This window comes from Stigmatopora argus, chromosome 4 (genome assembly GCF_051989625.1).
Source record: "Stigmatopora argus isolate UIUO_Sarg chromosome 4, RoL_Sarg_1.0, whole genome shotgun sequence".
Lineage (NCBI taxonomy): Eukaryota > Metazoa > Chordata > Actinopteri > Syngnathiformes > Syngnathidae > Stigmatopora > Stigmatopora argus.
In genome coordinates, this window is record NC_135390.1 from 5,553,460 (window position 1) to 5,570,071 (window position 16,612).

At 39.9% G+C, this 16,612-nt stretch overlaps 1 protein-coding gene across 2 annotated transcripts in view; it reads right to left on the reverse strand.

Moving 5' to 3' along the window:
• zfpm2a (zinc finger protein, FOG family member 2a) overlaps positions 1 to 16,612 on the reverse strand; it is a 123,821-nt gene that overhangs the window by 67,991 nt on the left and 39,218 nt on the right. The window contains exons 3-4 of one of the 2 annotated variants that reach the window (XM_077598560.1): positions 12,691 to 12,792; positions 10,885 to 10,956 (exon numbers count right to left, since the gene is read on the reverse strand). In XM_077598560.1, the coding sequence (XP_077454686.1) occupies positions 10,885 to 10,956; positions 12,691 to 12,792 (174 nt within the window). The remainder of the gene's footprint in view (positions 1 to 10,884; positions 10,957 to 12,690; positions 12,793 to 16,612) is intronic. The other variant, XM_077598561.1, reaches the window with a different exon arrangement.

Consider the following 16,612-nt stretch of genomic DNA (forward strand, 5'->3'; position numbering starts at 1 on the left):
GTATAGTCTTGCCTTCCAGAATGTAGTTGAAATATTAAAATTCAAAATCTTCACAGAAATCAAACTTTGTTGTTGAACAAATGAATTTTACCAGCTGACATGCAGCTGTTTCCATCAAAAGCCAGAGTCGGTTAGAAGCCCTGCTGCTGACAACAATCTGCCAGGCATCCATCGTTGGTGAAGTGTAGAAATTTCGATTGATTGCATGTAAAGCGGAAAGGAACACTTGAAAAATGATTGTCCTCACAGACAGATATGTCCCGTATCGGTACCAACATCTAGAGGACATGCACGAGTGCTGCAGTAATCCAATTCTTTTAAATGCTTTTCTCAAAATGTCCAACCCATCAAAAGAACATTACTCCACTTGTGAGTGTCAAGATGATTGAGAAATGGATGGTCTGCTAACTTTGGATAAATTTAAAGGGGCAAGAATAAAGTTACCATGGTTTCTCTTCTGTGTAAAGTATTGTATAGGAAATGGTTCAAATTATGCCTGGGCGATATGACAAAAAATGCTATCACGATAAAAAAATATGCATATATATATCAGTCCATCGATAATTATCCCGATAACTATCACCTCTTTTTTTTCAAATTTGAAACTTCAAACATCTGTGAATAAGTAAAAAAATTACATTCCTCATTCAATTATGAAAGTAACTATGTTACGACAGGTCTTTATTTCATGAATTTGCCTTCAAGCCAAAAGATGCTGTGCAAAATGAAATACATAAAATAATCAACTGAAGACATCATCATTTGCAAGCAGAATATTTTCAACCTCACAAAAAGAAACTATGTAAATTTACCTACCTCACGTGGCCATTTAAAAAAATATATTTCAAAAAGTTAAATAAACCCAACCCATTTTAACCCTATTTAACAAGTTTTACATTTTGGAATGTTTCCGTAACATTTGCATTAAATGGGAAAACTTGATATAAAAAAAGAACAGAATTAATGCTGTCCTCAAATGAGGAGTATGGGTTAAAAGGGTTAAGGGAATTTTCAATAAGGCTGCTGTTTGTGCACAGGTATTTAAAAGGCATTTAAAAAAAAGAGAAAGAAAGAAAACGACAGGGAGACTTCACTTGGATCTTTTAGTGGGTCGGCTCGGTGTTGTCCTGCATCTCATAAACGCTCATTTTGACTGTGCTATAGTCATTTTGCTTTCATACCCCATGTTAGCCACTCTATTGCTAAATATCGTAAAATGAGGTATTCTTTACCATCTTCTTTTTATATTGAAAGCCGGTCTGGAACTAGCGGTCATGTCACATCAGTGCATCCGACCTTTGTTGTGTTTGTGTGGTGTAATTGCAGTTTAAATGTATAGAAATTTATCATAAGTTTTTATTATTATTGTTGACAACATGCATTTGAGCCGCCTCGTGGTGTAGAGGTTCACTTGCTTGCCTTCAGTGTGGGCAGGCGCAGGCTCGATTGCCGCGTGTGGCACTATGATAGTGGGTGCGTATGGTTGTTTGTCTCTCTGTGTGCCCTAAGGCTGACCAGCAACCAGTCTAGGGTGTCGTCTGCCTTTAGCCCAAAGTCAGCTGAGTTAGGCTCTAGCAACCCCCGAAAGCCTTTAGAGGATGTGCGGTATGGAAGATGAATGAATGAATGAATGAACATTTATTTGCGATAATTATCATTATCGTTTTATCGCCCAGGTCTAGTTCAAATACTGGAATGTTGGTGATAACACATTTAATTACTTAGATAAAATGACCAAAAGCAAACATCACTGGAGATGTTTGCAAGGATGATTAACGATGTATACTACACCACAATAGGTAATTTACATGCGCCAAGCCTGCTTGTTTTGATTTTATGATAGTCTGCCAGTGTAATTTTTGTCTCCAATAACTTGCAGTTGGGACTGTCATTCTCCTACTGATTCTTCATCACAGAGATTTGCATTATATTTAAACAGAGTTGCTCTTTTTTTCAAGGAGCAACTACAATTTGTATTACATAAGAACATGCCACAAATTAGTCTTCATGAATAGAGATGTTTCCAAACATTCACTATACAAGTCTATGAGGGTCAGAATTCTAGCTGATAGACACGTGTTCAAATACTTATTTGCAGCTGTATCACACAAATAATTCGATAAAAAAATCATACAATGTGATTTCAAGAGTTTTCTTTTTAGATTATCTGTTTCACAGTGAACATGCACCTACGATGACAATTTCAGACCTCTGTATGATTTTTAAGTGTTGAAATATTTATTGAAATCCCTGTATGTGAACAATTGATGCTGTGGTTCTCAATTTTGTTTTCACTACTCTATTTCTGTATGTATATTGTTTGTTTTTGGTCTCTGATAAAGTTAAATTTCCCCAAAAAATTATGTAAAATGTTGTTATACAATCTCATCTCATCTTATTTTCTGAACCGCTTTATCGCAGGGGTGCTGGAGCCTATCCCAGCTGTCTCCGGGCCAGAAGCGGGGGACACAGGGCACACTCACACCCATACCTAGGGGCAATTTAGAGTGTCCAATCAGGATACCATGCATGTTTTTGGAATATGGGAGGAAAACAGAGTACCCAGAGGAAACCCACAAAGGCCCGGTGAGAATATGCAAACCCCACACAGGTGGACCGACCTGGATTTGAACCCAGGACTAACCCTAACCACTCTCCCCACTGGGCCACCCAAGTTGTTATACTATAACATACAATATTAAAAGGCGGGCCGGCAGATGAAAGGTTAGTGCATTGGCCTCACAGTTCAGGGTCGAGGGTTTGATCCCAGGCCTGTCCTCACTAGGTGGAGTTTGCATGTTCTCCCCGGGCTTTCCTCACACATGCCAAAAAGTTGCGTAGTAGTCTGGTTTAACACTCAAAATTGCCCCTAGGTATGAGTGTGAGCGTGAATGCCCTGCAATTGGCTGGCCACCAATTCAGGGTGTTCCCTGCCTGGTCCCTGTAGTTAGATGGGATAGGCTCCAGCACCCCCTTGTGAGAATAAGCAGTTCAGATAATGAATGAACAATATTATAAAATATCTCTATAGATTTTGAGACACAATGGCCCTTAATAACACAAGATACACTGGCGCACACACCTGTCTGTGGAATGCAAGAAAGGCTGGAGAGCATTGCATTAGATTTAGAGAAACCATATGTTAATACACTGAAAGATATAACGACAAAGTATACCTTTATGTTTTAGAATGTAGCTAGCACTGCAAAGTGAATCTCTGAAGTAAATTCAGATTATGACTACTTTGAGAGGTCTTGCATCTCCTCCCAAGTCAATTACCAGTCTGTAACTTCCCCTGAGTAATGGGGAATGCTGTTTTTTTCCCTGGGTGACCTAGTTGTCTTTTGTGAGTAGGTTTTAGCCGAAGCAGTTTGACAGCCAACAGATAAGATGGATTAAGCTTTTTTTTCACCCAGTTTTGATGTGAACAGCGTAAAAGCGGGTTAAATCATTGAGTTTCAGGAGTATTTTTAAATGCCTGGAGATAGTGTGATAAAGGAGCTAAACCTAAGAAGAGGGCTTGGAAGGTCAAGGTTGCAGCTTTAGAGAGCAGTTACCCCATGACAGGCCAACTCTCCTCTCTCTCGGAGGTAGCTGAAAACCGAAGACCAGTCAACCTCTCATCACTCTGAGAAAAGATACACAGAAGGAGCGAAACAAAATCCAGCTAGAGCTCAAAGAGCAGTGCACCCTCGCCTTGTGTGGGTGCGCACGTGTGTGAGAAAGAAAGAGAGTGTCAGGGAATTATTTAGTCCCTGCCTGTCCCAGTTTGTGTGCATGCAATGAAGTGCGTGGCGTGTGCCTGTGTTTGTGTGTTTGTTTGTATACTGTAAAAATTCACCCATGAGCAACCGGCTCCATAATTAGGTTTTGATGATTTGCAAGTACTGAAATAAAACAGCCATTAATCTTTTGATATTAAACAGGAAATGAAGAATGGTGTACAAATTGAGCATTGCCGTTTACTGAGCCATGCGACCACTGGAAAAAAAATCATTTGTGACTATAATTTCCTCTTTTTTTGCCTCCCCCAAACCTGATCTGAGGCATGCTAAACATGCACATAGAGGTTGACAGCCATACAATCACACGACGCTACTCAGCCAATCTGTAATTCATTTGAATTTTAAGCCGCACAGCGGTGAAGCCACTCAAGCAAAAGAAAAGGTGAAGAGGCGGAAAACAACCCACCAGTCAATGATGATACACAGGGTCAAACTCCAGCATGTTTACTTATCATGTGTCACATCGGTCCAACACTGAGAGGTTTCTGCTCCGAAACCTTTCCACGGGGACATAGTTAGACACATTTTGTGGACATCTTTTCCCTCACTACTCCTCATGTCAGTGACAGGGGAGAGTAATCCTATACACAGGCTGCTATTGTGAAATGAGAAACTAGCCTCCTTCACTGCCAGAGACCAGATGCACCTCTCTCTCTGTCCTAATCTGTAAACGACTTAAAGGAGCCTTATCTCCGGGCTCTTCTGCTTCATTTCATGCTTGATTTACTTTAATTTGTCTGATAGGGCACAAGGATTTGGAAATGGCCCATCTTTCGCTGGAAAATGTTCTGATTTTTCTCTGGCATTGTTATGTGGAGGTTTTTGACTTTTCTGCCCCGGCCCTCGCTTTCATTCTTCCATCTCCATCTCTCTCTCTCCTGCGCTCTCCCTCCCTTTTCTTCCCCTCGTTTCTCCTTTGACCACCATCTCATTTTTTTCTGTCAAAGGGTGAACATGGAGCGTAGACCACTCCAGCGCAACAGCCTGTTTGAGCGCATTTGGATTCAAACTAACTTTTCCACAAGGTGTGATTTTTCCGATGAGCAACAGCAACACTCGACTGATATTTGCCTTTCAGATCCGCACTGGGTGGAGAGCAACCAAGTGCTTCAAACCACAAAGATCTTATGTTTAAGTTAAGAGGCGACCAGCCCTCTATTTCACCAAGTGGGTGAACAGCTTGAGCTGATAATGTTGCTTCACAGCAAGGGGACACTGACAAGCGGCATGCTTTTACACACGCCTTTAGGTACTCTTTCTCTCTACCAGCAGAACTTAAATACTTGCATGGCTGCCTGACTGCTCTTGTCACCAACACATTTTCACACTTGTGAAGAATGACAGTGCAGGAGGGGAGTTATGATTAGAGGACCACAGATCTTGAATAATCTCCATCCCCTTCCATCAAGGAGCAAGGCATGGAGGCAACAGAAAAAAGGGCTCTGTAGGAGGAAAATAAAGATATGTGCTCTCTGCACAGAGATGTCATATGGCTTTGCCAGCTTCCTTCAGGCACTCAAATATAAATCCACACAAATACAGTCCGAACAGTTTGAATGATGGTTTTTTTTCAAATTATTCTGAGTTCGAGGTACAGTCTGTATGGATACACGACAAAAACAAATTGTTAATCATGGGAGCGATCCGCCCCAACCCAGACAACACACACGCAAACACTACCACACAGGAAGAATGATTGAAATTCATTCCACAACCTGAATTTACTTAACTGCAGGTCTGTACGTAGTGATAAACGGAGTGATGATACGGCAACACGTCTTTATCCATGCTTTGCTTTAATTAACAGTGGCTTGTTTGTTGAAAAGATGATTAATATGCCAATGAAAACTGCTTAATTGAATACAGCTACATTGGCGCAATCAGGGAGGAACACACATTTTTATAAACTTTTGATTATTGTTATCGCATGCAATTATTATGTATTTTAATCCCCCTTGACAAGATGTTTCCGCCTTTTCTATCCTTGAGTAGAAAAAGACAAAAGGATTGACCAGTTGTTTTTTTCTGCAACCCAATGATGAGGGGCCATCACATCAAAGGGGACCATCTGATATCAATATACCTCAAGTCCACAGGCACATTAATCAAATTGTTGTGGTCTCGAGCGGTTGGCTTCTGTTTTATTGATTGCACTGAATAGGACTACCTTTAATTCTTTATACTCAAATATATCTACAGATAAAGCAGTATTATGGCAGATGGAAATGGAAACAACTGAAAAAAAATCACAGAAATCAATGCATGAAAAATACTAACTACCAAGCACATTTAATTCACTAGATTTAAAAAATATGTAAGCAGCCAACAGTACAGCACAGAAATGGAACCACCAGCAGAGTTTTCAGTCCACTTTCTATTTAGTGCCAACCATACCTGTTAACTTATATGTTTTTCCAATATTTTATATGTTTTTTTGATCATTTCAAATTGTGTACAACTTTTGTAGGGGAAAAAACTATTTTTTTTAAAGTATGTTTTTTGTAAAGCCGATCTCGTCTTCCCCATTTCGGCTCTAACCCGGATTGTCTCGCTCACTGGTAGCAGACGAATACGTCATCGTCGACTGCTGATGTTATCATGCTTTGAGCATGATATGCGCACGCGCATCAGTAACTTTGCCCTTTTCATGATATAAATATAGCGCGTCAGCAAGCAATGTACCCAGACAGTCAAGCTGTCAGCGACATACAGCGACATCTACAGAATCTTGAATTTAGTGCATATAAAAGACTGATTGGCCACTTTATGGAAAATTTTAGACTTTTAAGTGCGCCCTATGTGAGTAAATATGCCGTTGTGTTTGTACGGTTTATTATTGCTTAATAAGGGGAATTGCAATCATTAATAAGGGGAGCAATTGGCCGAGGTTGACAGGTATGGTGGCAACTTTCATTTTCTCTCTCAATTTTTTTTGAATTGCTCATTTGGAATCAGAGTAAAAAGATAGCATTGTGAGGTTTGTCTTCTAAGTGGACATAATTTCAGTTGATATGCAGACAAAATCTCGGGGACTGAATTATCCATTAAAGGCATTCACAGCCCACACAGCTGTATAAAACTAAACCTGAATGAGGTGACATCTTCCTTAGATAATAAAAACATTGATTACATTTTGCCCTATTTTAGATTGTATAACTAACAACCATGAAGTTCCCTCATAAAGCCTCTTAGTATTGCGGATCAGTGCCTAAATTTGCATCAAAGCGATGCAGCACGGGAGTGCAGTGATTTGTCTAATCTCTTGTTGCATATTTCATCATTCTAATCACACAATGTGAATGTGTGTGCGGTTGCCATGAATGTGGGTTGCTGCTAACACAGGTGACGCCTTCAACAACATAAATCTAGCAATATTTGGGAAAAGATGTTTCACTTTGATGAGCAACTTGTTTTAATCTCTCAACAGAGCAAGTTTTGTCGAAGCTGATGATGGACTTTCATAAAAACATCAGAAATCCACTCGAGATTGGTTAGACTTGCCGTACTATGTTTGAATTAGCGACAAGATCAGAACTTTTTCTTCCCAGGCAAAATTGCTATGATGCACATCCAAGATTCTTGATTACAAGAAGGCGCTGGTGCTGGAAAATAGGGTGCGGGGGTAGGGTGTGTGTATGAGTTTGGTGGCGTCGTGCAGAGAAAGTTTCTAGTTTTCTGATATAGCAGTCAAGTGTGTCTATAAGTCTACTTAAAAAGCTTAGGTATCAGTCGAGACAGCTGTGACACCCTCGTCTTATGATTCTGTCAAGACAGTACACTATCAAACCTTTCATACAGTTCCCAAGCTACATTTCTGGTGACAAAAGCTTTGCAAAATCCTCCTGAAGGACTCATCTATATCCTAATATTTCCAATCCAATTTAAGTGGAGCAGCCAGAGTGGTCCGTGCACTAGTTTACCAATCTTTGCTTTCTAAGACTCCGTATGCTGAAGGCTTGAGGGGTTCAATCAATGGTGCTTTGATCTCGACTGGAGCCATAATTATTTAACATTGTTACAAGGATTTCTCTAATCCATCCTACCATAATAATCCCTTTTACACCCTCATCTTGAACAGGCTAATCTGTATCTGGGTGCTCCGTTTGTCTCTGTCCTCCCATTTTGGCGTAGCCCTCTTTCCCATAACTGCACTCGGACTTTAGAAAACAGTTTAGTGCCAAGTAGGAAAGTGCCTTCTTTAAATTGAGCAACTTGGAAAAAAATACATACATAGGGAAAATGCTAAACCTTTGTGTTTTAAGTGAAGTGGATATTTGGGTTCATGCATTCCTTTTTCAGACCGCTTGTCTTCATAAGGTTGGTGGTGGGTGCTGGAGCCTATCCCAACCAACTTTGGGGACCAGGTGGGGGACACACTGTATTGGTGGCCAGCCAATCGAAGGGAACAAGGAGATGGACACCCATTCATGATCACACTCATACCTAGGCAATATTCCTACCAAGCATGTTTCGGGATATGAGAGGAAATCGGAGTACCTGGAGAAAATCCAAACCCACTTGGGTTAGAACCCTTGGCCCCAGAACTGTGAGGCCAATGCGGTAACCACTCGGCCACCGAAATTTGGGTTGTGATGGCATAATTTCATGTTTTCACGATGCAACATGTCGGGTATGAAATACAACAAACGTAAGACAAGTAACTTTTATCGATCAAAGTCTTTACAAATTCTTTTTATGAGACTTATCAAACTAGGTATTCCATTATTTCAACAGAAGGCTTTGCTTCATGAAATAAAAGAATTCAAAGTTCATCTGTCTGATTAACGTGCAATGTTTTATACTAGTGATCACTTTGAATCACAACAAAAGGTCCCACTGTCCTCCAGCAAATATTTGCAAGCCTTTGTTTCACCATGGCACAAAAAGGCTCCATGTGCAACCACAAACATTTGTTGAGCCACCTGCCAAAGTGTCGTGGCCATCTGGTCCTCCTGTTCTCCTGGTATGACATATGTGCATTAAACCTGAAATGTTTTTGTAAGTCTGTGGTGAGTGGGGGCATGCAGAAAGTGAACTACTCACAGTCTTCTGAAAGGGATGGAGTCACAAATGAGTTCTTTTCGTCATTTCGTTTATACCTCAGAATAAAGCTGCCTTTTCATAATGTTTGATGTCTTTAAAATAGAAGGAAGGTGGGTGGGGGTGAAATGTTGTGTGTGTGCGTGTGTTGAGGCAGTCAGGTAGATTCCATTGGCTGACCCTTTGGCGATTGGCCACCTGGCAGCAGAAGCTGAGCATTGTGGACCACGTTGCCTGTCGGGGACAGCCAAGAGAATTTATTTGTGGAAAAAGTCGCCACATTGCTTTTATTCTGTCACATTTTGCTAGTGTTATACCTTGTGCAAGGCAACCAGACACAGTAAATATTTCATTACACGGCTTTTATATTAGTGCACATTTAATTTACTCACTGTTATGCATCACATAAACTGTTTCTTGCTATGTAATTTGTATAATTTTCACATTATATTATCCCGTATACCTTGCTGATAATGAAGGGTGCTGTGCACAGCAGAAATTCTTACATTTGCCTATACTCCCTGGGATGATTGCAGTTCACTGCATATTATCATTGTAATACAAGCCAAGTAATTTCTTGTGGCTTCCTCAGTCTGCATTCCCTTCTTGTATCCAGACTGCATTCCATTTATCTATCCATTTTAGTCAAACACACAACTTTGATTTTCAAAATATATTTTAAGGATTGTCCCCACTGTTTCAACTATTGATTCAAATTAGTAGCTTGAATATCTTTATTTATTATTTGAGTATACCTATAGGTCTCCCTCACTGAGGGATTTTTTCCAGTGATTGACTAGTGACAAATTTAGAGATTAGATCACCCCACATGCAAAAGTGGACAGGAACGATTTTCAATTCAGAGAAGCCAAATCAAACGCATGAACTGCTTTTCTGCTCTGCAACAAGTGATTTTCAATAAAATGAATCTGTTAAAAAAATAATAATAAGCAAATGTTCAGAATTAATTAAACCATAGATTTTATTTTTCTCATATTGCTGTTGCTGTATGATGACTGCAAGATTTTGTTAGGGTAAATGCTAATACAGAGGCATGAACATTTCAGAACCACTTCTCTAACAATCGTGCTGTGGAATTGTAAAGGGGGTGTGGTTTACATGCAGAAAATTAGATAACGCCGGGAACAAGTTCATTAGCAAAGTTCGCTAGTTGAAACACGCCTTCCCCAATTAGCCTAGAGGAAAGCAAACGAAGGGGAATGAGAGACACCGAGACAGATCCTTATCGCCACTCGTCCATGGAAATTACAAGAATAGCGTGACACGCTATCTCCCAAATCAAAGGCTGATTGCAAAAGTGCCATGACAAGAAATGAACACGAGATATAAGATGAACATGCAGATTTGCTTAAGGACATACTTATAAAGACAAGGCAGCTCGCTGGGTGTTCCACATCAGAGACTCGGCACTCGGAACAACAGACACAGCTATCAGATTAATATTGAGTCATTGTACATGGTTCTCGCTGCCGCAGATTGAGTACCAATCAGAGAACAAGGACCAATCATGGACAGTCACTTAACATGTGCACTGTGGAGATGAAAAGCAGCAACTCAAAAAAGAAGAAATGTTCAATTACAGGATCTGGATTCTAAAGGCTTTTGTTGTTACTCAGCAAAAGGGAAAGTGTACAGAGGTGTTTCAATAGAATCACCAAAGCAGGTGGGCATGTTCGGAGTTAACCCGCCTCATTAAAAGGCTTGTCTCTCTTTTTATGCAACGGCCATTACACATCCTATTCAGATGCGCGCGCCAAGTGATTAAAAATTATCTCCGGACGATCATTATCACACCTGCTTTAACTTAAGCCACCCACTAACAAAGAACTTTTTCAATGCGAAGTTATCTGAACATTTACAAAGAGATTAAAATGTAGACAGTCGCAAACTAAATAAATTTGCTTTTAATCGTTCTGAACAGAAAGTCATGTCTTTTCAAATCCCCCTATCAGATTGTCTGATTTGCCTCTTTATTCAAATTATAACATGCCCATCTGACTTTTGCAGTACAATGGGAAAAATTAAAAAGGGAAATGACCTTTCGTGGTAGTCTTGATGGCAGAGTGAAAGGCATTAATATGCTGCAAGATTAACTTTCTGCCTCTGCTGCCTAAATAAAGAAAAAAAGGAGAAAAGACAGGGTCACTCGCTATTACGGTGGCATTAGCTTCATATTTGCGGAAACATATTGATTTAAAAAGAATTATTTTTCAAGGTTTGCTGTCAAGATGAAGCTCGAGCAAGCAGGACGAATAAGAGCTGGACACAGCTATTTTTTTCCAGAATGTAATACAGAGGAGATTAGGGCACTGTGCGGAAGTTGACAAACCCGAGGCCGCTTGATAGCTGAGAAGCACTCAGGCTGTGCTTTAGTAAAACACGAAATGGACAACACGCACAACCTCCTCCGCAGTTGAACTGTGGAGTCTATGCAAGCGTCTAAATCCTGTGTGTCTCTGCTGCCAGTTGAGCGAGCTGTGCGTCTCTGAGCCGCTAAATCTCGTTTTGACGGCTAAGTAGAAGGCAAGCAATAATTACAGTCAGTCGTGCATCTGACCGTGCAACTGCACATCCATACCTCCTTTTCAAAGTCATATTTTGAGGCTCAGCATTTCTTGGTCCAAACTGTCTTTTTTCTCTGCATGCGATGCCTTCTTTTTGTCATGGCCTCCATAGTTCTGAGCTGACCTCCTCAGCCCTGTCTCCCGACTGATCACAGTGATGGTTTATTACTCTCGTCCCAGCGCTCTTATCTTTAGCAGCAATGCTCATTTCCTTCGCCAGATTTATATGCAAATGTGAAATTTAATGATAAATGCATTATCTGATAGGTGTGATAACGCTGATTCACTGTCAGTATAAAATGCACACCCCAGGGGGCTTTGAGCTAGAAAGCACAACTTGCCTAAATCCACTTTTTTTCTCTCACACACTATTTTGTTTCTGTCTCTCGCTCTCTCGCTTTGCAAACGCCTGTACCTGTGACACATTATTGGGGTCATGTTATACTATATTAAACGAAATCATATTTTGAGTGTTCAGCAATGTGCATCCAGACTGTTCAATGTCTTGTCCCTCACTTTGATTAAATCTCCTTTGGTGTAATGGTACATGATTTGTAAAAAAAAAAGTTGCATACCTTTATAGTTAGGCTACCTACCATATTGGTATCTTTAACAACAAGAACAACAAAAAATCACTTAAAAATATGCACGTTTTAGAAATATTGAGCCACCTTGGAATCAAGCACAAAATACTTCCTTACTTCCGTGTGCGGTCGTTTGGTCGCTGGTCTTTTGGTCGCCGTCTTTTGGTCGCCGGACCAAAAGACCGGCGACCAAAAGACCGGCGACAAAACAAGGTAAAACAACACGGTCTACGCATCAATAAAAGCCAACAATGGCCCTGAGCAGTTTCACTGAGCGGACGTGTGAGTGTATAAGAGTTTGTATGTACATGAGTTGTCCCCTTAGGAAGGGACGTCAGTCAGGGTCTTAACAAGTTATCCAACAAAACACAATAAAAGTATGGGAAATTTGGAGCTTTTCTTTAGCCTTATAATTAATAGGGCATTAAGTATGACTAAATAATAATTCGCAGTTTGTATTTAGGGAATTTGAGCAAGGATTTAAATGGTAATTATCAATAACCTTCCGGGCGACCAAAAGACCGGCGACCAAACGACCGAGTACCCCTTACTTCACAGGCTCAATCACTTCTATTCATTTCTATTTGTTAGCATTCTATTTCCTTAATACTTATTGTGAACCATGTTGCAAGTTATGAATAATGTTGATGGACTGCAAAGGTTTTCAGGGCGCATGGGTGAGAAAGCCATTCTTACTTGGACCGTCCCATTCATCCGGTCCGGCTGAAGTGTGCCTCTTCTTCTCGGCCTGGCCTTCCACGTCTGTCTCTCCTGCCTCTCGATTGCCATCCTCCTCTCCTGAAAGAATGAAAACATTAAACAAATCTCATACAATTAATTCAAACTGATGGGTAAAAATATGTATTGTGATGCACCTAATTGAAAATCACCATAAATGCCGTATTTTCCACGCAACTAAAAGATTTCCATTTTCTCAAAAGCCTGCAGTGCACCTTATAATCCAATGTGCCTTACATATGGATCAATATGGGTTAATGATCATAATCATGAAATTCCCTTTAGCACAGCTCAATCTAGTTGATGTATTACGCAACTCCTAACCACTGCTACAGCTCTATCTAGCGGATATATAACACAATCCCCAACTACTACTACTACCACTACCACCACTACTCCTACTAATGCATATTATAATCCGGTGTAGCTTAGAGTGCAAAAAATATAATAATCGAAAAAAGAAAAAGAAACAACACCCCAAAAATATTCTTTATGTAATAAGCAGAGAGTATAAATGACAATGAGTGTATACTGTTTGCATGTATAGGGCAGTGTATGTTCTGTACATTAACACATTCAGAGCCCCAGCTGCTTACTTTTATGTGAAAGGATTTCCCATGAGTTCTAGCAGGAAAAGAAGGAAGTTCCATTAAACAGGAAGGAAAGCCATGTGTGTGCAAGAGATGGCTATTTATTACTGTTTGATCTATTGTGGGGTGAGCTAGAACGTGCGTTATAGGATGTAGGGCTGATTTGCAGTCTTTGGATTCATGCAGATCGTGCTTAGGAATATTTGAGTATTGCGCTCCAGGAAAAAACTGTTTAAAGCCCTGGTTAAATAGACACCACCTAAAAATGCACACCAGTGACAATGACGAGACCGCTTGCTTGGATGCCAGTTTTGGATGCATTTACTGAAGGAAAATAAACACTAACCCACTGACTGGGTTGAGGAGGATTTTAATTGACTTGTGCCTATTTCAGTCTCCTTCATTATTGCCAAAACATTGTTGAACCATCTTTAACACGCAATCAAATTTCCCATTGTCAAGTTAATAGTATTTGTGTTTTACATGTTTAGTTTAGCTGATTATATTATACCAAAGATGTTTCCATTCAAGTAATGTGAGAGCTTAGTAATCATTTGTTATTTTTGGGTGCTCATTATTTTTCCAACATACATACTTCTATGAAATATTTAAAGATTTATACTGTAAATCATTAGGTCACATCTGTCCTAACCATAATCGCTCAATCTCAAATCCAAATTTATCATGAACAGGTTTCTCAAATGCCAGACCCTGTGGGCAAAGTGAGCCAGATGATTGACTAGCACCCCCGTTCTAACCTCTAAAGAAGAAACCTTTCTACAAATCTGATATCTAAGAAGTACAATCAGTGGGTTGCAGTCAAAAGCTTCTTGTTTCAGCAGAAATCCCATTGGTTAAACAGCGGCCCTTGAGGACCGGTTTGCCCACCTAATAATAATAATGAACTAAGTGTGAGCAAAGCATTCTTTAATAGCAAGGCCAAGCAGATTCTTTGTTGCAAACAAATGTATCATAATGTGAAATAAAATCCCTGACACAAGATAACATTAAAGGCACTACTACCTGGATCTAAGGCAAACATGTTAAGCCCTGTAACTAAATGTATTGGAAGTGTTTAATTGAAGCCCAGGAAATGAAGATACAAAATGATTCCTTAATTAGGGAGTGATTAAGGATTTTCTGCCTTCTGTCTAACACAGTTTTCAATGCATTTTAAACAAGCAGCCACACAGGAAACAATGTCACAGGGCAGTGATGAAGTTTTGTGCTCAATTGTCATGAAGAGAAGCACGGGGGAAGCAGACAGTTCTGTGGCAGCAGTCCTATACTTAAAGCCCAACAGTCGACAACAGGGAGAAATATCATTTTATTGTACTGTGACCACTCATGTAGGGAATAGATTTATTGAGGCGCTCAGTATTATTCACAGAGGTCTACAATAAGTGATAAAGACAATGTCCAGTTTCATTATTCAAACAGAGACCCCCTGAAACCTCATCAAGGGTGACAGATTGTCAATGATCATCTACTACTGTTATCACCATCATCATATTTTACATCTGGCTCTGATTGGTTTCCCCTCAGACTCAAGTAGAGATACTTAACGTTGAGTGAGAGCGGATAAGAGAAAGGAAAGGACGGTGGACAAGATGGCCTGCTGGTTGCAGTGTTGGCGGTGATGCATGAGGACCCAGTGAGCTGTTCACATCAGCCCTATCACCGCTTTATCAAAGGACAGCACTCCAGCCAAATCCCAGTCACACACCACAGCATGACACACATTCAGGTCAATAAGCTTATAGGCAATTTACACAAACAATTCCTCGAGCAAGGTAGCAACAAAGTCATATTGGCTTTTTCTCTGCCTTTTAGCATTGTCTCTGCTAAGGAAGCCCTTCAAAATGTCAATCCATGTGTGTGAGCCGAAGAAGCTCAGAGACCACTAATCTCGACCAGCGAGGCCGGAGACAGAGCACCATTTCAGCAATATTGAATATAAGCATGTTCAAGTCTCCATACATGCTCATCCTTCATTATATGTTAGTGAAAGTCAAATTGTGATACTTTTACCCCCCTCTTTAAAGCCTTTCTAGGAACTAACCTTTCATTGAATTGAATCGAATGTTTTTATTGTCATTATACAAATATACGTAATGAGATTTAAAGCCTCAACACGAAGTGCACAATAACAAACAAACAGACAAATAAATAATCAATAAATAAGTGACACATAATAAGTAAATTAGTCAACATCATAAATAATTAGGGAAGTGCGCAAATATCAAGAACAAACAAAGAAACGAACAGATAAATAATCAATAAATACATAGTAAATAAATAAGTTGTTAACATAATAAATAAGTGGTAGTCAACGTAGATAAGTAGTCAGCATGAATAAGTGGTCACATAAATAAGTAGGTACAGAGGGACTAAAGTTCTTTTTGGTCACACTGTGCCATCACACGAACTATAAAATACAATGCTAAAGCCTTACAAGTAGTAGTAGTAACCAGTTGAGGAGTTGCTGATACATAGTATGCAGCAGCAGATTACATTTTTATCGTAAACAAAACTTTTACACAAAGTCAAGCATAGCTGGAAGACTTCTTGTCAGGAAACTAGTTTGAAACTGTGTTCAATTTGGGGACGCGAGACCTTTCCAATGGAGGGAGGCTATTTATGAAATTCTCTGCCACTGTCTCTTTAAATGCCAATAAATTCCCATCATTACAGAATCTGGCAGTCTTCCTCCTTGTCTGCTGCCTGGGTCTTTATCTGTGCTCTGCTTCCGTCGCTGAGCATGTAGATCTGGCCCAGTTAGATTGTCATACTTAACAAACATTAATGATTAATTTCCTCCACTGAGTCAAATGGGGCTAAAGGGATGACTTGATTCATCTTATCGCACTGCAAATTAGCATTTCCCCATATTCTCCACCATCAACTGTGCATTAAAATTCCACAATCATTCCATTCTGGGCACTAGAAGCTGTGGCAAAGAGAGTCAAGAAGGCTTTGCTAAAATAGAGATTGCGATTACTCTTTTGTAGGAAATAGCAACTTTGATTCTTGCTTCTTCCAGATCATTTGACCAATATATGTCATTTTTCTTAGATATGTGAACACAGTTTTTTCTTCCGCATAAATTGATTTGTGATTATTAACATTTACTGGGAGGGGTGGGGGGGGTCATTTGATCCAACTGAAGACTCAGTGTGTTTTTAAAAGTTGTAGCTCTCGAGCTTGTTACTTGCTATCAGGCAGCAATTGAAATGCACATAAGGGACCATATTATGTCTACATAGAGTGTAAAAACAGCTAGGTCAAAT